Here is a 24994-nt window from a genome sequence, read left to right on the forward strand (position 1 = left end):
TATAAAAATTTGTTTTCCTTTTTTTCAAATTTTAAAATGACTGACTCCTGTCCTGAGTTCTTCTTTTTCTGCCATACTGTAGTTGTGACTAGGTGGGTAGTTGTGTTCATAGTAAACCATATGATCAGAGATCTGTTTGTACACTCTGACATCACACATTTTGTTTATTGTAGAGCGGGCCCCCTTCCCTGAGTTGTATCCAGGTTGAGGTGAGGGTGTTATCCAAACTATTTGGGTAAGTGCAGGACCCATACTTTTGGGGTTAGCATTTTTTATGTTTTATAAATATATTGCCTGCATTACTAGAACTGTATATATGTAGTGACCCTTTCTGACCAGGGGAGTTGTTGTTTTTTTATCTCCCTCAGATGGACCCAATAAATACTGAACACCTGGATCATCGGTGTAGTATTATTACTATTATTTTGTTCAATTTGAGCACACCACAGCAGTAGCTTTATCTTTCACCCGGTCCTGAAGAAAGCCAAGATCCTTGTATAGATCCTAAGGGCTGAAACATGTCGACCTATTGCGAAGAGTTGTGTCGAATCTCCACTTCTCTACCTTATGCACTTTTTTAATCCTGACAGTGAAACCTATACAGTAAAGCCTTTTTTGGTATTCACTAGCCAGTTTTAACTTCACCACTAAATTTCTCACCACTAGTTTTCTCACCACTGATTCTCTAGCACTGCTCTTTTTTACCTCACCAACAGTATAAGGAACACTACTCCTTGTACATACAGCCTCATACTCGCTGAACAAAATCCCTGGACTCCTCCCTCTTACTGAGGGGGTTGTAGCCCCCTTTGGAACTAGGTTTTTCCACTTGAGGAACGAACCCGATGATGAAGCATGTCACCTCTTGGTGAGTGAGGGCTCCAGTCCTCTTTCGGGATTATCCCTGTGGGGATTCAATTCACCTGCCTTGGTCTTTTGTGTTCACTACCTTCTTAGACCCGAGATGACCTCTGTGTTTACTGAGAACAGTTAGAAGCCATAGCAGTAGTAGATGTTTGTTTCTTTGAGGTGCCGATGGCTATGTAAACTGATGTTGCAGATGACTTAAGGCAGGGGCACGTAAGCATAGATTACCATGATATCAATTAATCAAAAAAGTCTTTATTTCGGGTTTTTTAAACCATAAAAGATGCATATAAACATGTACAGATTCCATAAGCAAATAGTGCAGCAATACTATTACAATGTTGATAAATAGAAAACGCGTACAAGAAAGGTGTTGTATATGACCTGTCACCATTACATTAAAAACACAATATGTTTAAAATAGGCATAAAAATATAAATAATATTAACACTAATATACAACTAGTTATTTTTATTATTTGTTTGTGCTTCTCATCCCTAAAACATTTAAAATATTTATATAGAATGTACCATTGGTGGGTATTAATATAAATGTAGTTTACTCTGTACAGTTTCGCCTTTTTAGGGGCACTAGTCGGGGCTGTATACTGCCCACCACTCTTTTCGATTTAGGCAATGAATCAATTTCATAGCTCATTTGACATGGACATACGCACTATTCTCCCTAGATAGGCGGTCAAGGAGCTGTATTACATTATCTAAAGATGATGTGCTTCTAATCTTATCAAAGCCTCAAACTGTGTTGCAAGGAGTTTTACGGATGATGGGAGAAATTCACCCAGCCTCTGATGTAAAGGTTATTTGTTCCAAATGAGGGATATATCCTCAGGTCAGTCAGACACAATGCTGAATTGGGTTGTGAGAAACTTTTGCCTCCTCAAGATGGAAGTTTGAAGCACAGTAGAAGCTTTTCATGTACAATGTTAGAAGGGCCCTCGGGAGGATTGTGAAATAGAAATGTTGGAACAAAGGCTCATGGGAGAAGTAAATGTGAAATGGAAATGTTGGAAGAACCTCCCCTCCTCAGCTCTTAAGCGTATTACGTTACTTGTATCCAACCTGCAGATTATGCTGGCTCGGATTGGACCTGATGTCATCCCACACATGTGACTGACATGGAGGTAGAGAGTAGAAATGTGTAACAGCAGTTCCTTTTTTCTGGTGTATGCTCAAATTATAGGACCATTGGCTTGGCTCTGTTGAGGGTCTGGGCAAAGGTAAGGCAAGTATCTGGCAAAAGGTATCCACTTTTTGTGTAGAGTGGTGGTGTTACGCCTCCTCAACACCGGCACATACACCCTATCTGTAAATGCATTCAGATCATGTTCCGGGAGCAGCATGCTCAGTATATCGTTCTTTATTTTTAGGCAACATCCCAATACTACATTTCTTTAGTACAGGTTACTCTTTGGAAACCAAAATCAGCCCTGACAAAATTATCGAACCATCCCTGCACGGCAGTAGACTACTACTAGATGGGGGCTATCAAGATTTTCTGGAACCTGCCGGGGAAATACTACATTGCCAGAATGGCCAGTCCGTGCCAGCACAGAGCTAAGAAATTCTCACAAACTGCTATAAATATTAATCTTACAACGTCATAGACCGTTTTTTTTATTTATTATTCTTGTGAACAATAAATCCTTTGAAGTTGTTTGTGTGACATCACTGTCTGGTACTTGTGTTGTAACTGGACTATGCAGTGTCTTCTTTGGTAGCAGTCAGGATTGTTGCAAGGTGTGCCTTCTGCTTTTTTGTTGATCGGTAAGGGAAATGATAGCAGTCGCTTTCAACCCAGCTGATTTCTCACCTGTGCTCAAACATTGGTTGTCTTACAGGTGAAGCTATTATGCTGAGGGAAAGGGCTTCAAACCCAAGGGAACACCTGAAAACTTCAATACTTTCTCCAGTTAAGAATGGCTTTTGGGGCCAGGAGCCCTTTGGGTGGGTTTGACCCTCCAAGTAGAGCTGCCCACTGGGGTTCTATTGCAGCTACTTACTGCTGGTGCTCGGACTATGCCATTGCAGCAGAGGCCACGCTATTACTTCCTGTGCTAGGGCATGCAACACATCCTCCTTTGAAGGGGGGCTTGTGCCCTTTACTGATCCTGCCCCTGTTTGATAGGGGTTGTCCATCGCCAGGGATATGCCCCCTCAGTGGGGGGGAGGGGTGACTGTCATGAACGGCAATTCACCAAAGCGGAAGTGGGTGGGTAGTGGGTAGCGGAAGTGACCTCACAAGCCATTTGACCTTTACTTTCACCGAAGCACATTCTCACATACACTTTCTCTTACATGAACACACTCTCACCTGTAAGCACGCACATAACATACATTTAAAAACAATTTTAACTTACCTGCGCTATTTGGGGGGGGGGTCATATTCAAGCTAATATCCCTCTATTCTTTGTTGCACTAATAGTGAATAGCGTACCATTATTCACTATTAGTGTCTAAAAAAATGGAAAACGGAGCCCCAACCCACCGACGTCCATAAGGACGACCTGCTCTAGTGTTCCTGGCACGGATTTTGCTACCTCTGAGGCCAGAGGTCGCAAAGGCAGTGCCGGGTGTTGCAAGGGGCTGCGTCCCCTGGCGACCCCTAAATGACATCCATGGTGACTGTTTGGGAAGGAGAGCATGCAGTGGCGTAACGAAACTTGAGGGGGCCCCCCTGCAAAGCACATGGAGGGGGCCCCCCGACAGCGCGGCCCACCATCTACCACCGAGAAATCTAGTATATTTTGATTTGAAACCTCCAACATTTAAATTAAATGCCTCTATATTGTCTCTCAAAGTTCTAATGAGAAAGTGGGAAACACTCTTAACATACAAGCTATGCCATTTGTAACAATACTGTCAAAAGCAGATTATTTAACTGAGGCAGCAATCAGAACAATGCCAAGGAGCGATCCTATTGTCTCAGGAACTGCCTATGGCTGAAGAACAAAGAACAACTATGAAGGGTCTGAAATAGAATTGACAATACCTTGAAACTTTTAAAGATCAACCCAAATCTGCAATTCCATAAAAACTCGACTGACAATATACATGAGAAGTACACAAGCTACAACTCAGTATCCTGCGAAAGTCAAGAAAAATAGACTGGTGAATTAGCTGCATGCCACACACTAGCGACTGTCAAGGGTTGTGCATGATAATAACGTGAACTGAGGAAGCAATTTCAATCATAATGTCTTTATTAGTAAGCATTGCAAAACAGGCAGGCAAACAAGGCTGAGGAAGAAAACTGTTTGGATGCTTCAGATCATTGATGCAGATGTTTGTCTATTTTAATTTATCATTTCTGTAGTGTAAACAATGCTAAATACAAGATTTAAGGTACACGTATTACAGACAAGTGCAAGCAACACCATAAATAACACTGCATGTAGAATAAAAACAAACCATATCAGTAAGTACCTAATGACAATCTATACAAACTGTAGTTGGTAAAGCAAAAGAAAAGTGCAAATACTCTCAAACTGCAAAATAAAGCAATCAAAAGTCCAGCAATATACAAAAATCAAGCATGTTTCGTAAAACAATACAACTTTCTTCTTGCATCAAGGTGAAAATACTTTCAAAGTGCATGGTAAAAACAAGTCCAGCAGCTTCCCTCACAAGGACTGACCTGAACTACCAGACTGGGCCTTACTTCATAACAAACAGAGGTCTCAGACCTCAGTGTGTCAACAATGGCGTTATTTACAATTTACTAAGAGTATAGAAAGGCCTGCTAAATTACAGATTCACCATTGCCTCCAAATGGCTCTATCGTCACGTGTAACACCGCCAGCCAGGCCTGGATTTTAAGCCAACAGCGCCTTGCATTCTGGGAGTTGTGCTGTGACCATCTAGGTAAGGGGTTAAACATTACAGCATGCGAAGTGTTGTTGGATAAAAGCTACGAATGGACACGGCATGGTGCCAATGCCACTTGGCAGTTATGTTTTATACAAGCACAAGGGGATGTTTAATTTCCTCAACACAAGCTGCAGACGTCTGGCTTCGAATAGCAAACACGTTGTGCGGAGAACCCAGAAACGTGCTGTGTTTAGCCCCCCTGTATGGACCGGAGGTGTCCTTCTCTAAGAGACCCAGTGGTAAAAGTCCACAGTTGTCTCTAATGCATGTTAGTGCCAGGCAGTGGTCGAAGTGGGGAGGGAAAAAAGTAGGGGAACTGTGGGAGGAGAATCAGAGGGAGGGAATAACCAATGGATTGGGTCAGTGGGCAGAGTGAGAGGTGTGGCAGAAAGAGCAAAATATCCCAATTTGTAGTATTCGTTTCCCATTTCACTAACCGGTTACAGCTTATTACATTATTTAATTTAACCAATAGATACACATGTTTATTTAAGGTTAAATATGTGTTATTGACATTAAAATACATTCACAAAGTGGGATACGTTTCCAATCACAGAATGTCCCAAATATCCTTAAAAGTGGAATCGCAAGCCATTTGTCTCCCAGCCATGGGGTTTACCTTTTTCCACAAGAGCAGTTCAAACATGAATGGCAAAATATCCTAGTTTGCAAATGTTTTCCACATAACTATGGCTTTGCCATATTTGCCACATAATACATCATCTGCTGCATAATCTGACGATTTTAACTAATAAATTGTTTATAGCTCAAACGCATCAAAAGTTACTAAACAATGTGACTTGTGCTGCTGTGAAGTGGAGGGCCCTTTGCAAAGGCTGACTGGTCACCTTTCTCATTGCTGCAGTTGTATGTTCCACTAGTACTAAAATGGAAAAATCTTTGCAGAGACTGTTAGCGTGTGTAAAAATTTCAAAATAATAAAGTAAGAGAAAATTTACAGCTAAACCAGTGCAGGGTGTCAGAGCACTTTACATCACACATATTACACAGAGACAATCATTCATATGTGTGTAAATCACTGTGTAGGAAATGTTACATAAGACAAAGGACTAAAAGGTGTAGGAGTCTCATGACAACCATACTAGTCGCAGCATAGTTTAATAGTGATTGGTCTGCAGAAACACAAACTCAGAATTGAAAAACATGATACCATGGTTGGGGGTTCTCTTTAATAATCAGAATTGATTTCTACCCAAATGAACCCTTTTTTGCAACATTAGGATAATCGAGGACTGGGGAAAAAAACATAACGCTCTAATTTATACCTTGGAGTTTGCATGCAGCTCTTACATGACAGTTAATAGCTCACTGTTCTATGTTAGGATTTTAACTTATTAACTGCAAGTAACAATAGGGTCTCTCTGACAAAAGCAGTAACCCACCGACCTATTCACATTATGTGCACTTTGTGATCTGCATGGCACATGTTCTTAGCAGCATGCACATTACACCTCTGCCATTCCTTTTCATGAGTCAACCCTTCCACTAGACAAAACACCATCTCTCTCTACTAAGAACATTAATCACTGGAGTTATCAAAACATTTTTATTGTTGCCCAAAAATGTTGGAGGCCAAGAAGGAGGCAGCAAGTACTTTTAAAACCATATTATACTTACAAACACGGTGCCCCCACCTGAAGTTAGCGCCCGGTGCGGTCGCACTGACCTACAGCCACCCTGCTCAAGGGTCCTGTGACCTCAGTGACAGAATCACTGCCACTCTATGGTGTGCTGCTTCATAGGTCTGTCCCCAAGACCGGAGGTGAACTTCATGGATAGTGGTGGACAGGCCTTCAAGGTTAACCCACACTTGCCACCGCTAGGGTCCACCTGCTGGTGCTAAGACACCAGGGCCTTTAAGATCTTGCGGCGCCTTCTAAGGTGTAGCACAGGAATGTGCTCCCTCAGGAGAGTGGTCTGGGGGCCTTGTCATTAAGGCTGAACCTGGTTCACCAGTTCCACTTCAGCAGCTCTGACCATAGCGCCACATCCTCTCCCCCACTGAACACCACACTGCCCCACTTAGAGAAACTTGCACTGCACTGCCCTGCTATAAACACCTGGATGTGACTCAATTCTAATTACGCACTAGACAAGAGCAATATGCTGCCTAAAAAAAATTAACAACATCCTAGAAAAAGCAAACACTCATAGGGAATGCAAGATTAAGTAAAGCATGTGGAATGTAAGCAGGAACAACATGGTTACCTTTTTCCTTTTACACTCATCATTCTGAAATTGGTGAGTGCTTTTGCATGAAAAGGTAAGGCCATGACAACAGGGTCCGGAAGGGACCCGTTTCAGTGCCCATTGCTTATATCCTTTCAAAACATAGGCAGTATGGTTTAAAAAGACCACGGGCATATCTGCAACAACCGGCGATAATTAGCGCTAAGCGCACTTAGCGCTAGGATAATTATCGCTGGCTAGCGTGGATTTTTATTGCTGAGATAGCGTGCTATTAGCAACGCTTATCTCAAAAGCGATAGAAATCCTAGCACTAACTGCCTAACGTGAGTTTATCGCTGGAAACCCAGCGATAATCTCACGAAATGTGGCGTTAGCTTGTTGATAGGGACTCACAAACTTAGCCATGATATCCTCCTTCCATAGGATATCATGGCTAAGTCAGTCCTGAAGCAGGCGTAAGGAAAGTAGCGATAACAGGGGTTATCGCTACTTTTCCTGCCGCTATGCTTCATGGCGTGGGGCTTGATGATAGGAGAAATGTCGCTTAGCGACATTTCTCCTGTCATGTCCGGTCAGGAACGCCCACTTTGCATCTCATTAGAGATGCAAAGCTGGGCGTTAAGATTTTGTGCGCTAAAGCAAAGTTTCACGCGTTAGTTTGACCTTGCTAATTAGGCGATAAAATTATCGCCGCTTTTCGGCCGAAAACGCCCGCAAAAGCGGCAATAATTTTCTATCGCCTCGTTGCAGATATGCCCCCCAATTCGTAAACACACAGTGGCTGTACACCTTTTGTTTTCCAATTCACCCATCAAGCAGGTATTTCAGTACCTCCAGGCAAGGTGCACTTTCCCACACAGGGAAAGCTATGTTGTTCAAAGAGAGAGGCGAAAACAAAAGTAGCGCTTCACTGGGAAACACTGTAAAGTGGCGCTAATGTGTTTAGGTGTGAATAAATCAATCTGGCCACCTTGCAACCACTCTCTCTTGCTTTAATTAGTTATTTTTCACATTTGTAATGTTTTATTTCTCTCCACTTGTGTCAGAAAAAGACAACGTTTTCAGCAAAAATGTTTTTCTTTTTTGGATCCATTTCACAGGGGAGCAAATAAACGAAAGGAGGAAAGAGAGGGTAACACCCCTTTCTTGAAGTCTCGGTTTTCACGAACTGAGGAGCGAGACAGAAAGAGAGGGAAGACTCGGAGGCTTAGAGGCGTGCGCGCGCACAGTTTAATTTATTGGGACTTGGGGAGGCCGTGCGCTCAGAAGCACCATTCGCGAAGACTGAAGAGGCTTGCTTGCAGGCGCGCCGTCTCCCTCTACTGAGAGTGAGGGGGGCCCTGGAGCGTGGGGGCCCTCCCGCACCCCGGGGGCTGCCTGCGGGGGGCCTGTGTTACGCCCCTGAGAGCATGGTTATTGCGTCTTTTCCAATTTGTGTGATGGAGAGATTTGTGATAAATCGATGTAAATTCCTAGGTTCTTCTTCACAAATCAAAACAAAAAGTTAACTATCCACACACAAAACACTTCTAGTTTTCCTTGTTTTGTTCAAGAGCATACTACCAGTTGACCCTTTTTGACTGTCCTGAAAAGACTGACAGGCGAAGGGGGCGATGGTTGCTGCAAAAAATATGCAAGGCGGGAATTTAAATACAAAGATGAAATTGTTTGGTTTAATTATCCTGTTAATTTTCTCGGTGCGCAAGATTCAGTTTGCAGCATAAATGAAGCACACGGAAAAAACATTCCAAATGCTTTTTTTTGGTGCTGGTGCTGTAAATTAACAAAATGCTGAGTACTTTCAAAATGCCCCGAGGCGTGTTTGTAATTGCAAGAAATGACGCGGGAGACAAGTAAAACGCCTTCTATTGTGAATATTGCATGTATATCTCTCCGATATATTGTGCAGCGGTAGCTAGCGACAAACGTATTCTGTGAGCCGGTATATAAGGATATCTTCATCCCCCCTTTGCAGCAGGTATCCGAGTATTTCCTCCGAGCTCTAATCTGTCAATCTGCACATATATTTGAAAAAAAACTGCTTATCTCTGGTTTCGTATTGCTCTGAAAATGTAATGTTGGAGGCCATATTTGATGGCTGCTAGAGAGAGGCGCTGATCTGCTTTACAGAGGTTGCTTCTAGTACTTCAAGCAAAAACATTGGTGGGGTGGTGGTGGATTGCTAAAATTATCTAGGTTAATCGACCTTTTCAACGACCAGAGATTGTATTGTTTGTATTTCAGAAGCATACAGAGACCATGTGTTCTTATCGGTTGTTTGGAAGGTAACCTTGACTTTGTCCACAGTTTGCACGATGCTTACATTACCCTTCAAGAATAGAAATGTCCAAGTTTTTAATGTTCCATAGAGCCATGCGGCACTGCTCTTTGGAAAGTGTGATTTTAGTGAACTGAAAATGTCTTGTAATGCTCTGGTATCTTTTAACTGATTTTCTTAGAAAAAGATATGTGTTTATTGAAACTAAGTATAAGTTCCTGTGCAAATCATTTTTAATCGAAGAATGATAACTGAACAATTTCTTGAACTAGCTGCAATAGTCCTGCTCTACCATGAGTACTTTGTAGTGAATTCTTTGCCTCTGTTATGCATTAACTCTGAGGTCTACTGAGGTTCAGTGGCGGCTGCCACAAACAAAGGTTGGTGGGTGGGTTGAGGGGACGCGGGAGTGGCGGGGAGGATTACGTGGGTAGGGGGTGTTAGTAATATTTTTTTAAAGAACTTACCTGAAGCTGCCTCCCACATCGGGTTGCGGCTCCTGTCCTCTTCCTGGTCTCTGCAAAAACAACAATTGATGGACAGAATGCAGAACAATGTCATACATTCACCCCAGTACAGAGATCTGGGCCTAAATCCATCGTTTTTTTGCTCACCATGCCATTCCAGTTTGAACCCAGCCATATGCAAATCAGTCTTGACCCTGTGCCTCATGGGAACAGTCCAGCCCGAACTGCCAAGCCAGGTCCTCCCTGGACTGGAAACAAGCATCCTAGGACCGGTTTCGGGGTTTCACCCCTCTTCAGCCAGGATAGCTTGATTCCAGTGGCATGGAGAGCACGGGACTCACGTCTGAGCATACCCGTCCCACTCGGGGTGACAAATGCAAAAACAACAATTGATGGACAGAATGCAGAACAATGTCATACATTCACCCCAGTACAGAGATCTGGGCCTAAATCCATCGTTTTTTTGCTCTTCCTGGTCTCAGCTGCCACTGGGACAGACGCCCATCCAATCCCCATACTGCAGAGCAGTACAGGGATTGGCCTGAGCAGTCTAGAAAGACGCTCCGCTCAGGCCAGGGAGTCTGTGGGGTTTCTTGAGCCCAGCTGTTCAATACAGCCGGGCTCGAAAAACCTAAGTGTGCATGTGTGTTTGGTCGGCCTGAGACGGCTGGCCAACACACATATGCGCACTTAGGGAGTGCACATGGCACTCCTCCTCCCCCTCCAGTGCCTCGGCCCCGCCCCTCCCTACAGCACTGGCTCAGAACCGGAAAAACAATGCTAGAACATAGTTTTATTTTTCATTTGCTGGCTCTGAGCCAGGCAATGGGGTGACGCTCCTCTGCCATTGCAGAGGAACCACCACTGCTGTGGTCTATTTTAGGTGTTTTCTTGGAACGTGTCAAGCTGTTTTGAATAACTGCAGTAGGAGTTTTTTAAAATCCTCCTGGATTTTTAAAACAATGTATCCAGTGTCTGTTATGTCACCCTACTAACTAATGGATGCAGCAGGCGTTAGCATCAGCAGTTGTAATGGTATGACAGTAGCTGTTATGTGGAAATGGGCAACCTGTTTCCAAACCAGGAGGAGGAAGCCTTAACGGTCTGGAAAGCACCATAACACCCTGTCATTCTGATCCATATCGTCTCTAGGATGCTTAAGGAAACAAACGACAGACTTAGGCAGGGTGCAGTAGATGGGAAAGAAGACCTGAATATAAGGGTAGTGAACAGAAAAGACAGACTAGACCAATCCGGCAGCAAGAAAGCAGAAAACCTAAATAAAAACAGAAGAACAACTAAAAGACTCTCATTAGGAGGAGGAGAAGAAAAACAAGCATTGGCATAGCCAATAGGTCTCGCCTTTGGGACCATATAAGTGTTTAGCCATGCAACAGTTGCATAACTAAATACTTATAAGGTCCCAAAAGCGACACCTATTGGCTATGCAAAGCGGCCGCGAAAGTGAAAGTGATCGCGATCAAAGCGGCCGTGCGGCCACGAAAGTGAAAGTAATCGCGGTAAAGCGCGGCGCGCCCGCGCACATGCACTGTAGCTCTAGGCTGGCCTGGTAGCACTTTTTGGAGCCCTCTCAATAAGTCTCGCCAGACCAACGCATGCACTGGGTCAGACGAGACCTAAAAAGGAATATGCTGACACAGATGCCTGGAGCCAAGCTAGAAGAGATAGTCTGTTCTCTATTGGCCTTTTAGGAATCTTGAAGCGGGGTGCCTGCAGGAGAACTATGAAGGGGACAGTGCCTGATGTCCACAGTAAAAGGGCAGAATTGTGGAACCCAATGTGACTGAAGGTACTCAAGGGATAATTAGTTAGGTGGATGCAACTCCTAAAAAATAAAAACGGTTTTAAAGATTAAATAAGAGTAAAGACAGGCCATTTATACAAGCAAACAAAATAATAATAAAAGAGCAAGAGGGAGGAAAAGAGAGAACTCAACAAAAAAGAGTTAATGAAGAGAAAACAGCCAAGGAGTCAGGGAAGGAAAGCAAACTCAGATTCAGTTTTTTTTAATTTATTTATTTATTTATTTATTTTTAAAAACCTATATTCGTATATATCAGATACACAGCTATTCAGCCGACATCCCGGAGGTTCGGCAGCTAATCAGTCAACACATGAAGTCCTCCATAGCTCTAATGCAGGATAAAGACAAAGGTTTCATTTTTGAAAACTACCTACAATAAACACAACAAGCAAGGCAGTATACACCACAAATTCGTGCCAGTTCCCAGCGGGGGCGCGGCCCCATTTCCAACATCAAATCAAAGCCACCGATCGGGAGGATGAGGGAGAAGCAGAGGCACTAACATTCTAACGGAGGTGCATCAGAAAGACCCAAGTCGGAAGTGAGGCTAGGGGGAAAGTTACTCCTCTGGCGGTTCAATGGCAGGAGGCAGACATATGCCCCCCCTATATTGGTTCCAACTTCCCCATACCTTATGCCATTTCTTAGGCCTCCCCCGTGCACTATACACCGTTTTCTCCCGGAACATGCTCCAGTCCATGTTGTCCTTCCATGCATCCAGGGTGGGCGGGCTATGAGAGCCCCACAGTCGTGCTATATCTCGCTTAGCCACCATATTGCCTAGGTTCGCCCATTGAGTCTGCGCTGCGTCATAGTCTGTAGGACCCCACACATTCAAAAGACAGCGCCGCGCCTCTGGGTGCAGTACAATACCCGTGACCTCCTGCATCACAACGTGAATCCGCTTCCAAAAGTCCGCAATCACACCACACTCCCATATGATATGTAGAAAGGTGCCCACCATCCCGCAGCCCCTCTTACATAGCCCATCCTCGGAAAAACCCATATGGACCAGCCGGGGCCCAGTGACGTAGACTCTGTGCAGTATCTTAAGCTGGACCAGCCGTAGTCTGGCGGGGATCGCGACCTCCTTAGGAGAGGAGACGGCGTATTGCCAATCCTCATCGTCCAGCTCAAGGCCGTCCCTAGTCCACTGATCCCGCACCCCCAGGAGGAGGTCGGTCCGGACGTTCACAAGCTTTTTGTAGATTAGGGAGATTGTGCTCTCCGGCATATGGCCGTCCAGGATCCGGTCCTCCAAGGGAGAGGACTCAGGCACCTTTTCCCCCTCAACGAGTACCGACCGCAGCGCATGGTGCACCTGCGCATACCGGAAATATTCCGTGCCCTCCAGCGCATATTCCGTCCGTAGTTCGTCAAACGACTTAATCCGCCCCTTGGCCAGCAGGTCACCCACCCTGGAGATGCCAATCAGATCCCATTTCTCGAATCCCTTAGAGTGCCAAAGTTTCCCCAGCATATCGGAGTCCTACAACGGAGTGGCGAGGGTGAGCCTATCTTTCCAGCCCAACGAGTTTGTGACTGTCTTCCACACATTCACCGCCACCCCGGTCGGCCCCGTGAGGGACCCAGCCGGGGGCCTCGAGTAAAGTGCTCTATAGTAGCCACCCCCACGCAGCAACCACCGGTCCATAGCAAAGCCAGGGCTAAGCGCCGGGCCGTAGACTCCATGATTGATCGCACTCAGTTGGGAGGCCCAATAGTATCTTCTGATGTCGGGAAGCGCGATACCCCCATCGTACCAAGGAAGAGTTAGTTTTGCTATCGCTATACGCGGACGGCCGTCCCACAGCAGCGAGCGCTGGAGACTCTCAACCTCCTGAAAGTAGCTGGCCGGAACCAGCTCCTGGGTGTTCTGCAGGGCATAGAGAAAACGGGGAAGAGACATCATTTTGAAGAGCACAGCCCGGCCAAGGAGGGAAAGCGGCAGCCGCCGCCAGCCCGCTACATCCCGCCGCAAGCGCGCCAGCGGAGGGACCAGGTTCCTCTCATACCGTACCGTTGGGTCGGTAGAGATATAAATCCCAAGATACATGAAACCCTCCCGGGCGATCTGGATCGGGCAATTCCGCGGGGGAACCGGGACGTCTCCACACAGGGCATACAGATATGACTTCCCCCAGTTAATGGTTAGTCCCGAATTCCTCCCGAAGGAAGTCAAAATGTCGCAGACAACTATGAGGGACTTCCGGGGTGAAGCGAGATATAGCAGGATATCATCGGCATAAAGGGAGATGCGGTCCTCGTGGTCAGGTGACCAGCGAATCCCCCTCACATCCGGGTGCCATCGTATCCAGGCCGCCAGCGGCTCGAGAGCAAGAGCAAACAACAGCGGCGACAGAGGACAGCCCTGTCTGGTACCTCTCCCCAGCTCGAAGGGACGGGACGCCCTACCGTTGACCGCGACTTTAGCGAGAGGTCCTTCATATAATAGTCTCACCCAGCCCACAAATCCGGGTCCAAAGCCGAATTTCGCAAGCGCAGCCCACAGGTATTCCCACTCTACCGTATCGAAAGCCATCGTTGCGTCGAGCGCCGCCACAATGGCAGGCTCCCGCATCGTCCCCACCCTTGCGATCACTCCGTGGATGCGCCAGTTTTTTATTTTTTTTATTTTTATGTATTTGCAAGAATCTAATACTTACCTGGATATTTCCTGAGGATGAATTGCTGATGGTGAGGAGGCCGGAGGGAAACTGTAGGAGCCATACAAGGAAATGGTGAAAGAAGAAGAGACCTATAGAGTGTAAACTAGTTTGGAAGAAATAAATATTGCAAAACCTAAACACCTCTACTTCCTTGCTATTGATTAATTGAAACCCAAACACCTCTACTTCCTTACAGTTGAATTAATTTAACTCCCCTTTAACAATCCACATTGAAGTAGTGCAAATGTTATTCTTTCATTCAATAATGAAATGTCATGTGAAGACCGTATTCCACTGGACAGATTCGTTACTAGAGGAACCTAATCTTTTACATATGCCTTTTTTTCAGTTTTCACTATTTGTTCTTTTCCCTGCTATTTACGTGGATATGCATTTCCCTCTCTTTCTCTTCTTTTGTTTGTGATTACCCCTCGTTCTTTTATAGATGTTATGAGTCTGATTGGATTCTCTTATTCCCTCATCTCTTATAAAAAGATGGTGTACTGGTTTGTATTGTAGTGGTTTCCGGTTTATATTCACAGCTGTTACTGATTTATTCAGGCTAAAAGCATGCAATGCCATTTTTACTCTGACCCTTACTTAGGATCACAAGGTTCCGATGTAAAGCATATGTATAGATCCTTCTGTGTTTGTCATTTTTTCTAAAATCATTTCTAAATGTATGCATTTTGTTTTTAGATTTTATTTCTTCTTGAAATGCTTCCACCCCTACTACCAAAATCGTAGTCTCTCTTGTTGCATCTTTTAAACGTAAATCAATATCTGCTTCATTGCAGCTTTAATTCAGGTTTGGAGCACTACAAATTTTAATTCACCATACCAAACCATAATCTTCATCATATTAACTGTGTTTAAGGTAGATTCTTCTACAATTCCTTCTACCATGTCATCAATTGAAGGAGAAAAAAATCAAGCCACAGACCTCATTGTTATCTTCTCGACAATCTTTCAACCTTCATAAACACATTTTGCAAGCTAGTTGGTTCGAGCTACCATATAATCTTCCCAATATTCAGAAAAATATGGGTAAAAAACATATGCTGCCATAAAGTACCTATCAAAGCTGGTTAGGCAAACAAGTAAGGGGTTAATCCGAGTGGTACTGTCTTGTGTTTTTATTTTTGTATGACCTCTTCTCTCACTGTTATCCTAAATAGTGAATTGTATTCCTTCCCAATAAATCACACTCCTCAATCAAGGCAGTTGATTTATGAAATAGTTTTATAAGATATTTACTCCATAAAATTCTAGTACAATGTTCAGTAATAAATTAATGAATGCAGTCGCTTTGCAGCTGAAGCTTTTTCTTTATTTTGAAATTTTTCATTAATTGGAATCAATTTTACAAATGACTCGACCAACATGCGTTTATGATGAATACTTATGATCACAGATTCTTGACCTTACAATACTGAGCTGGCTCCAAACTGGATCTGGAAACTTTTTTCTCCAGCCGTGGTCCAACACATCACTAGCTGGCGCCATGTATTACCTTGGACCTGTAGTGCTCCGGAAGTGGTGGAGCGCAGCCAAATATAAGAGACACTCCTGCTTTCTGACATCAGTTCCTTTCTTTCCGGTCCTTCCGACGTGGATTCGGACATCCAATCTCAATTTTGTAAACCTTCTGGTGGTTACAAACTAAATACACTGTGCTAAAAAGCAAAGTCCCCTATTAAGCTGATAAATCTCAAACCATTCCATGACTAGAAAGCATTTGTCGGTCACGGACCCGCACAAGATCTCTGATTTTTTGATTTGGGACATGATTTGAAATTGCAGATAAATGTGCCTTCTTGTACTCCAAGATGATCTGGGACCGAGAGAACGTTAACAAAAATAAGAAGAAGTTGTGGCTCTCGTATAAGTCCCATTGCAAGTCATGGGTGTGGAATTGATCTTGCTCTTGAGGCCATTCCCGCAATGAGTCAACTTTTCAGTCACAGTCCTCAGGTAAGTCCTGTTCGAAGTTCAAATGCAAACTCAAAAAAGCGAATCAGAACTTCACCCGTTCCTGCCACTCTGTATCCAAAGAAAGAGCGTCATGATGTCAGTCAGTCTTCCTATAGGTCCCCCATAGAGGAGCTGATTCCCCAACTGATACTGTTGTGATCTGAGTTCCCTGGGCTAATGGTGACAAATGTAGCAGATTAAAACCTTCAACCAGGCCATGCTGCAGATTTTGGTGCACTTCGTGCTCTCTCTTGTACGCCTTCAGACTCCAGGGAACCCCAGGGACTTTTAGTCTGGTTATCACCAGCGGATCCATCTTCTGTGCCATTTGTCCACTTGGGGGGGATCAACTACGGGCCCAGTACCAACTCTGGTACAGATTCACGCTCTGGCTCCTGGCCCTTCTTTGTCAAGGCTGGTACCATGGCCACTGGCTCCAGAACAGGTACCGGTTTTTATTCCAAAGTCAGACATTAAGCAGCCTTCAACCCAATCTCTCCTGATGTTGGACTGTGAGATTCCGAAAGCAGAACCAGTATATAGCCTGACTCTAAACCAGTGCCTGGCGGACATGCCAACAGGGGCTCCAATATCTTTTGGGCTCTGACTCTGAACAAGGTACAAGTCTTTTACCCCCTCACAATACAGATGACAACTTTTATATGGACTAATAACATACCAGTGGGCTTGATTCCTCCACTGAAACAGAGTTTGACCCACTTCTAGGAACACTAATGAATGAGAGAGCATTATTTGCAGTAGGAGTGCGATAGGCAGCAGTGGTCCTGAATTTGCGACTTTCTCAAGTCGAGACCAAAGCTAACCTCCTTGCAGTACTTTGCAGCCTGGGCCATTCAGGTCTTAGCCCTACCACCCTCCTTAAAGAAGGCCCCCATTGGTAACTAAAAGGGCAATTAGTCAAAACCTTGTTTCTGCCAATCAGTGTACAGGCAGGTGGTCAGGTGCTGCAGACCAGTACCTAGTGACCCTGATTTTCTTACTAAACATCCTGCTCCATCGGAGCCTTGAGGTTCAGGCTTCAACCAGTAAGGTCAATCCCAGGTTATTCCCCACAACCCTTCCAGATAGGGAATCCAAGATGATTGAGACATTTGGCAAACGTATGTTCTCTTCTGCAGGCTGAGCGTTGTGTTAGTTAGAAACTGTTTATCTACAACGGGGTTCTCCAAAGTTGGTCCAGGAGGGCTGGATCCATGCCCGATTTTTTTAGATTGCTACATTTATCTAAATGGGGATATTCAAAAAATCTGAAATGGATGTAGCCCTCCAGGGCCGACTTTGGAGAACCCTGGTCTACAGGGCTACTATATACATGCCCACTGGGAAATGGTCCGCTAAATCTTACTGCTGGTCCCGAAAGACCTTTTGGCCTCTTTGGCTCAGACAATTAATGATGGACAAGACACGGTCAAATATGTGCTTTGTGTTCACCTAAATACTACTGATTACCTGGAAAAGGCTGTTGGCACCAATGCTGTGCTCATCTGGCACACATGGATGTGTTCCACAGGATTTGTAGAGATGTACAAGCCTCACTCATGGATATACCATTTGTTAGCTCATGCCTTTTTGGTGAAAAAGCTTATCCTGCAGCGCAGCATTTCAAAGAATGTACGGCCTCAACATACTCCCTGAGTCCTTTGACACCTGCCATGCAGTTTCTCATAGCATTTCAGAAAGTTTAGAGGCTACTTCAGGGGTTAGCTTATAGGCAGGGACTGTCTCCCTAACCACTACAGCAGTCAGCCAAGTCCTTTTAAGGCCATTGATGTGGCACTTGCAGGCAACGCTCAGGTCAGCAAGGTGTCAGCCCTCTCAGACCCCTTCCTTTGTACCAACAGCCACAAAGACTCTAGGTTGCCCCTAAGGGCACACATCCGTCCTAGGGAGGTGGGAGGGGGAGAAAGATTAAGCCCTTCATCCAAGGTTTGTGAGCCATCACATCTGACAGATGGGTCCCACAAATCATTTAGCATGGCTACGCCTTACCCTTTCTTTTTGCCCTTTCAAATCTCCCCCACAGGAAACAATATTTCAGAGGCGCACCTGTCTATTCTGTTATAAGAAGAGCGATTATTACTCTCCTATTTGCGATTAAGAGGGTTCTGAACTCCTAATGAGTCTTCTCATTATTACCTTGTTCCAAAGAAGGATGGAAGTCTATGGCCTATTTTGAACTTTTGAATACCTTCCTGCGGAAGGACAAATTCCTAATGCTCAAACTGGACCAAATTCTGTCTTCTCTGGGGCTGGAGGACGCATATTTTCTTATAACCATCCTGTAGTTCTACAAACATTACCTGTGGTACTAAGTAGGCCAGAAGCAATTTTAAATTGCTGTGCTCCTCTTTAGTCTCATCAGCACCCCTCAGGGGTTCACAAAAGTGATCGGTGGTTGCTGCCTACCTTTAGGGGTCCAGAGTACCAGTTTTTTCCATACCTTGATGACTGGCTGTTGAAGGCAGGCTCATCACGGTCAGTAGACCATCTCCAGACTATCACAAGGGAGAAACTCCTAGCATTTTTGCAGTTCACAATCCATGAGCTAAAGTTGCAACAAACTCCTTCGCAGAGATTCCCATTCTTTGGAGATCTACTGGATGTAGTGCAGTTCAGGGCCTTTGCTCTGCTGCAACATATTCGGGCTATGATCTTGATGTTTCAGTCTTGGCCCCGGATCTCAGTGAGAGCAGCTCTGAGGCTTCTTGGCCTGTTAGCCTCCTGCATCTGCCTTGTCAGTTACTCCAGTGATACATGCGGAATCTGAAGTTCCAGTGGGCCCAGCATCAAAGAAATCTGACTGTGTCATCCAGATCTTAGAGACCGCTCTCGATCTGCAGTGGTAGCTGTTCAAATGCAATTGGTCCAGTGGTAGGCCCCTATCATTCTCAGACCCACAGCTGACAATGGTGGCAAATGCTAGGCTCGGAGGTCATCTGTAGGAGAGGAGATCAGAGGTCTCGGATAGAAACCCGCTCCATAGCAGTCGACTGGAGTTGAGAGCTATTTTTCTGACTCTGAAGGCCTTCCTGCCATCTGTCAAAGGGAAACTGTGTAGGTTCTCATGGGCAATACTGCCGGCATGTACTAATGCAACCAGCATGATGGACTGTGCTGCCTGACCTGTGCCAAGAGGCTCTGCGACTCTGGAGATTGTTGAAGCATCATGGCATTTTCCTGATCACAAACCACCTGGCAGGGTCTTTGAATGCCAGAGCTGATGAGCTCAGTTGGGGAATCTGGAAGATCTATATCTTGAGGTGGTGCATGGCTTAATCTGGAAGTGTGAAGCACCCTGGCTACATCTTTTCTCCACCCACTAGCGAGAACACACAGCGGCAAAGTTGGGCTTGATGAGGTCTCCTCAAGAACAATCACTAGGAAATGCGTTCTAGCTGGGAGGGTATACAGGATTTCTGTACATCTTTCTCACCCTTGCCTCATCTTCCCGTGAATTTTGCCAAAGATCAGGAGCAACCAAACTCAAGTGGTGCCAAACAGAGATGGGGGATGTGGTTTCCAGAACTTCTGGCATGAACATCTGTCCTCCGAGTAGGTGCCACTTCGGAAAGAACATCTGTTGCAGAATCAGTGCAGGTTTCTCCACTCAAATCTGTTCAATCTACACCTCCAGCATGGAGATTGAGCCGCAGCAGAGAGCTGCATCTGATCTGCTTTCTGAGGAGTTGGATGATGTCATCGCTGCTAGGCATCCTTTGACAAAGACTTTTTATGCTGTGCGCTGGGTCAAATTTGTGGCCTGGTGTAGTATCTGCAAGACTGACAATCCTTTAAAAGCTGTTGTATCTTTTTTTGTTTATTTTGTCTTTGACCCAGAAATGCCTTGCAATGGGTACTATTTAAGGTTGTTTGCCAGGCATTTCAGCTTTTATACATTTGCCTAACCAACTGTCCTTGTTTAAATCCTGTTGTGAGGTGGTTTATTAAAGGCTTATGAAAAGTTTTGCACAAATATTTCCTAAAAACAGTTTGTGATTCCACAGTGGGATCTTAATTTGTTCTTGACATTTCACAGGTGTAGGCCCTTCCAGCCAATGTAGAGCTGCTTGCTGCGCTTCCTGACTTTAAAGACAATCTTCTTCATTGCGATTACTTCAGCTCGTCACATGAGTGAACCTAAGTCCTACCACACCATTGACACACAGAGTGCCTGTCCTTGACAACAGCCAGGGTGCAATCTGGGCATTAGTGCATATGTTCCCAAAGCACTACGGCCTTGACAGCCAAGTACGGTGGGAGGACATGTAGCCTGCTCAGTCCTGTAAATCCACTCAATAGTCTCTTCGCATGGTGAGTTACTGCTTTGGTATCCATTCTAAGGTGAGGAATGGAAGCATCTGTCAGAAGTATCCATCAGAAGAAGAAGTTACTTACCTTTGGTAACCATGCCATTTCCGGTGGAAACTTTAACTGCAGATTCCTCACTACCTTCCCACTACCCCATTCATTGGTGCGGCCTATTTTTCACATCTAAGAATGGCCAAAATTAGTCATCAGCAAACTGGTACCAGTAATTATATGTGCTTTATGTCTGAGGGTGCAGAAAGAGAAAAATAAATTTATTTCAGCACACAGGTGGTGATTCTGTACAACTGCGCTACGTGATTTCTGTGGTGAGCCAATGCAGAGCCACACAACAACACCTATCAGCATGCGGGAGGATTGCGGAAGAAAACTTCCTAGACCTAAGACCTTATTTAGAGTTCGACGGATGGCATACTTAGTCACAAACGTGACAGATATCCTGTCCACCGTATTTCAAGTACTATAGGATATAATTCCCTTGTAATATGGTGCACCGGATATCTGTCTCGTTTGTGATGGAGTAACCTGTCTGCCAAACTCCAAATCAGGTCCTTAGTTTGTCACCTAGGGAGTATTCTAAGGTGAGGAATCTGTAGCTAGATAGAGTATTGACCAGAAAGAGCGTTATCAAAGGTAAGTAACATGTTCTTCACAACTCTTGATTTTTTAGGGCTGCAATTAGAATTAGCATGAATAATTTAAATCAATCTAGTATTAATAATTTATAATTTACGTTCGAATAAATTTATAAAACAAATCGGAGGTTGAAAGTAACCAATATGGTGGGATGGTGGCTGGTAGTTACACCGACTTTCTCCCACTTTTCTCAGTTTTCCATAGAACCAAAGAAAATGGGAGAACAATGGTAGTCGTGTACCTTCACAAAAAAACAGATATCTCGCCTGTCAGCTGAGGATCTCTGCAGACCCATGCTGACAGGTAATGCCAAGCAGGATTTGAATAGCTCTCATAGAGACATTGTCAGCATGGCTGAGATTGAGGAGGGAAGGAAGATGCACAGAGTGGAAAAAGTGGTGAAAGGGCGTATAAAAAAAATTGCTTATTTTCGTATGGCATTATTGGAATGAGGTGAGGTAGAGTGAGTGTGGCAGGATGCCAGGTAAATTCTTTTAAAGTAAAATATCGGGCGGGAATATTTAGCGATTGGTGTAGATGGGTCACAGGACATCAGGTACTAATCTATTTTAAATATTGGGATTGTTTGATGTGGGTTTTTTAAGGGTGGTGTGTGATGGTGCAACAATTATGTGTATTTGGGAAGGGAATTAACTGGACTAACTAGATGGAGGCATGGGCGACAAAACACAGTTAAGAGCAAGGGGTAAAGAAGATGTGGCGAAGTTGTGCATGGCTTACCTATGATTCCTCGTCCGCTGAATAGCAGATTGTAGCGGTTCTGAAGTAATGACAGGGACTCTAGAGTGGATCAAGGCGGGTTTTATTTCGAAAGGTACATGTCTTCTCCTTGTAGCCAGTATATACCGGCAAACGAATATATAGTCTTTATGTCCTTTTGGTGTTTCTCCCGCTCTCTAGGTCTTCGTCTCTCTGTCTCTCCCTGGTTCTCTCCCTCTCTTCTCTGCTCATCCCAGAAGCGAGCCCGTGACGACGCCAAACTCGTGGGCTCAAAAAGAAAAGACAGATGGAAACAGGGTGTCAGTGGTACAGCCTTGCTGTATTAGTGTTGGGGAAGGGGGTGAAGGAGCACCAACCAAAACCAGTGAGTCACTGCCAGGCGCAAAGGGGGTGACGGTGTTGTGTTTGGGGGACGCGTTTTGACGAGTGCACAACAGGGCTGGCGTCTCTACCCCTCAGGCTTCTCCCGCCTCCCTGCCCAGCCTGCAAATCGCTCTCGTACCTGGCTCAGCCACGCGCCTCCAGGAACGTGGCTGGGCGAAGCGTGTCCTCGGTGGCCTCCTGGCTTTCCCGCCGTCTCTCGACTATCCTCCACTTCTCCTTGGCGTGGTGCGCCCTCCGTGCTCCTCCGGTCTTCCACTCGGGTTGATACTCCCTCCGTAGTACTCCGGTCCTTCGCTTGGCTTGATGTTTCCTCCGCAATCCTTCGTACTCCGCTCTCCACCTCTCCTCGATCCGTCTCTTGTTGGCCCAAGGTGTGTGATGTCCGTCCAGGGGGTGGAGTCCTCGATGACTGGGTCCCAGTTAAAGAGACACAAGCTTCTTTCGGTGGTAGCTACGGGACTCGGGTCACTCCATTCATCCTGTCTTGGAAAAAGAAATGACATCCGAGGCTTCCCACCAGTCTTTTGTTTGATCCCTTCTTTCCCTGAGAACTCCCGCCCCGTGACACAGATCTACAATATCAACTGTCCAGAAAAATAGGATTTGTGGGGGCACACATAAAATACATTGTAGATGTGTAGCTTTCAGTACCATGGAGTTTTACATCTTCAAGTTCTCCAGGTGACATCATAGACAAATTGAGCTTCAATCTCATTGTCTGTTTGATGTCACATGAATACCTATAATGCTCTATATTTTTTAAACGGGTGGGGAGAGACTAACAATGTACTACTTAAATATTGTTGACTATTGGACCTTAGCTAAAGGATCTGTTGAAGATATCTTTGATAGAGAAAGCCTCCTAAAAGCAGGAGCTAGCACTGATTTAATGTTTGGAGAAGGATATGCGCTTGTGAGTGAATGCTTTCATGATCTACCAGTTTGATATTCTTAAGTCCGAGTGGTGGTAAGGGTAGAGGTCTATACAATAGGAGACTTGAAATGAGGATGATGCACAGGACCAGAGGCTTGTTTTGTCTGATGGTTTTAATTATGTTGGATATGTGTTTCTTGGACAGAGAAGATAGTGAATTTATATTAATGGGTGATTTTAATTGTGTTTATTGCTTTGGTGTTTTTCTCATTTCTCTTTCACTTTGAGTTCTGTAATTGCTGTGAAGGAAGCATTGGAGGATCAGCGGGTTTGCAAAGTGGAGCCAGTTCAAATATCTTGTTAGACATGAGAATTTCTGTAGGAACTAAGGAGATTACAATCCGATATAAAGAAAGAGGCAGGTCCTTTCCAAGGGCTGTCTTAATAATTTGACAATTATTTCAGCACCATTGTGGGAAAGGTTAAAAGACAAACCAAAGCCATCAAAAACGTGGTTGCTCTGTGATCCCACCACAAAATGATTACAATGTCCAAGTAACTCATTAAGCTTTTGGTGAACTAAGGGTCGTGAAAGGGATGCAACTCTTAAAGATATATTTGTACCCCAGCATCTGCAACCTGAAAGATTTTACCTTTGAAGTGGGTTTATGATGTTTCACCACGAAAACAAATTCACAGTCTGAAAATGTTGATGAGGATGGCAAAGTCAGTGGTTTGTTTTCTAGTAGATACAATGTGTATAATGACAAATTTGAGGAACAAAGTGGAGCTGATTGAAAATCCCTTGATCAGGAGCAAGTGTGTCCAGAGCCTTACATTAGGGAAGGTCTTGGAATGAAAGGCAGGTTTAGAGACTGAAGATACATGCTTAGTAGCTCTTGCAGGTATAGTCTGGAAGGAGATAGGCAGGTGAGAATCGTGGTTAGATAGCTTGTGGCTCTGCTGCTATGTGGGTAAGCAGTAATTGGTGTGCAGTTAAACAGCACCATTCCAATTGGCTATCCATTTGTAGTTGAGAGTACAGTGTATGCCTCTTCTAAAGCTATTAATTAAGTGTACTTTGACTCTCGCATGAGAGGATGTACTTTTGCAGTGGTAAATTGGCATAGAAGTATCCACAGACTATGACCTGGTTTTTCTGTCTTATCTTGATTTACTGTAGGGGTAGACTAATATTACCAATGACGCCGTTTTTGAATTTGATACGGTAAAAAGAACAATGATCTATATTTTTGTAACTTTATTATTTAGATTAAGAGAGCAAAATTCAGCAGCAAACCACATTTTATCCAGAGTTTTTAAAATTGCTCTTTATTTAATTTTATAATCAAGTACAGTAAATGTGTTTCTAAAGTGTTAATACTTAGATCTGCATTATCGTAACAGAGAGAATCACCCAAACAGAGTTGCAATGAGGATGTGCTGTAAAGGTCCTTTTACATTTAAGATGATCACATTCATGTATTTCAAACCCTTTGGTTATTTTCAACTACATTGTAAGTGTATTTTGATACATTTTTTTTGCAATGACTGACCAAGAAAGCAGGATTGTTTCTAGCAATGCACATGTAATTGATTTTTCTTCCCTTTTCTTTATTTTAGAAAACAGATGGCAAAGTTGCAATGAACTGTGATTTTTAAACTATGCAGAAGGAAGACACAATGGAACAACCCTTCTCTGTTACGTCTCTGGTATGTCTCAAAAAGCATTTTCTAATATATGCAGAACATTGTCTGATTTAGTGTTAAAAACTAGATGTGAGGGACCAAATAATAACAAAAACATTTTAGATTTTTATAATATATATTCACT

General features: G+C 44.3%; 1 protein-coding gene across 4 annotated transcripts in view; it reads left to right on the top strand.

Moving 5' to 3' along the window:
* STAMBPL1 (STAM binding protein like 1) overlaps window positions 1-24994 on the top strand; it is a 248774-nt gene that overhangs the window by 52145 nt on the left and 171635 nt on the right. For all 4 annotated transcript variants that reach the window (XM_085605611.1, XM_085605625.1, XM_085605633.1 and 1 more), the window contains exon 2: window positions 24784-24873. In XM_085605611.1, the coding sequence (XP_085461737.1) occupies window positions 24826-24873 (48 nt within the window). In that variant the 5' untranslated portion in view covers window positions 24784-24825. The remainder of the gene's footprint in view (window positions 1-24783; window positions 24874-24994) is intronic.

Source organism: Triturus cristatus, chromosome 1_2, assembly GCF_964204655.1.
Source record: "Triturus cristatus chromosome 1_2, aTriCri1.1, whole genome shotgun sequence".
In the NCBI taxonomy this organism is placed as follows: domain Eukaryota; kingdom Metazoa; phylum Chordata; class Amphibia; order Caudata; family Salamandridae; genus Triturus; species Triturus cristatus.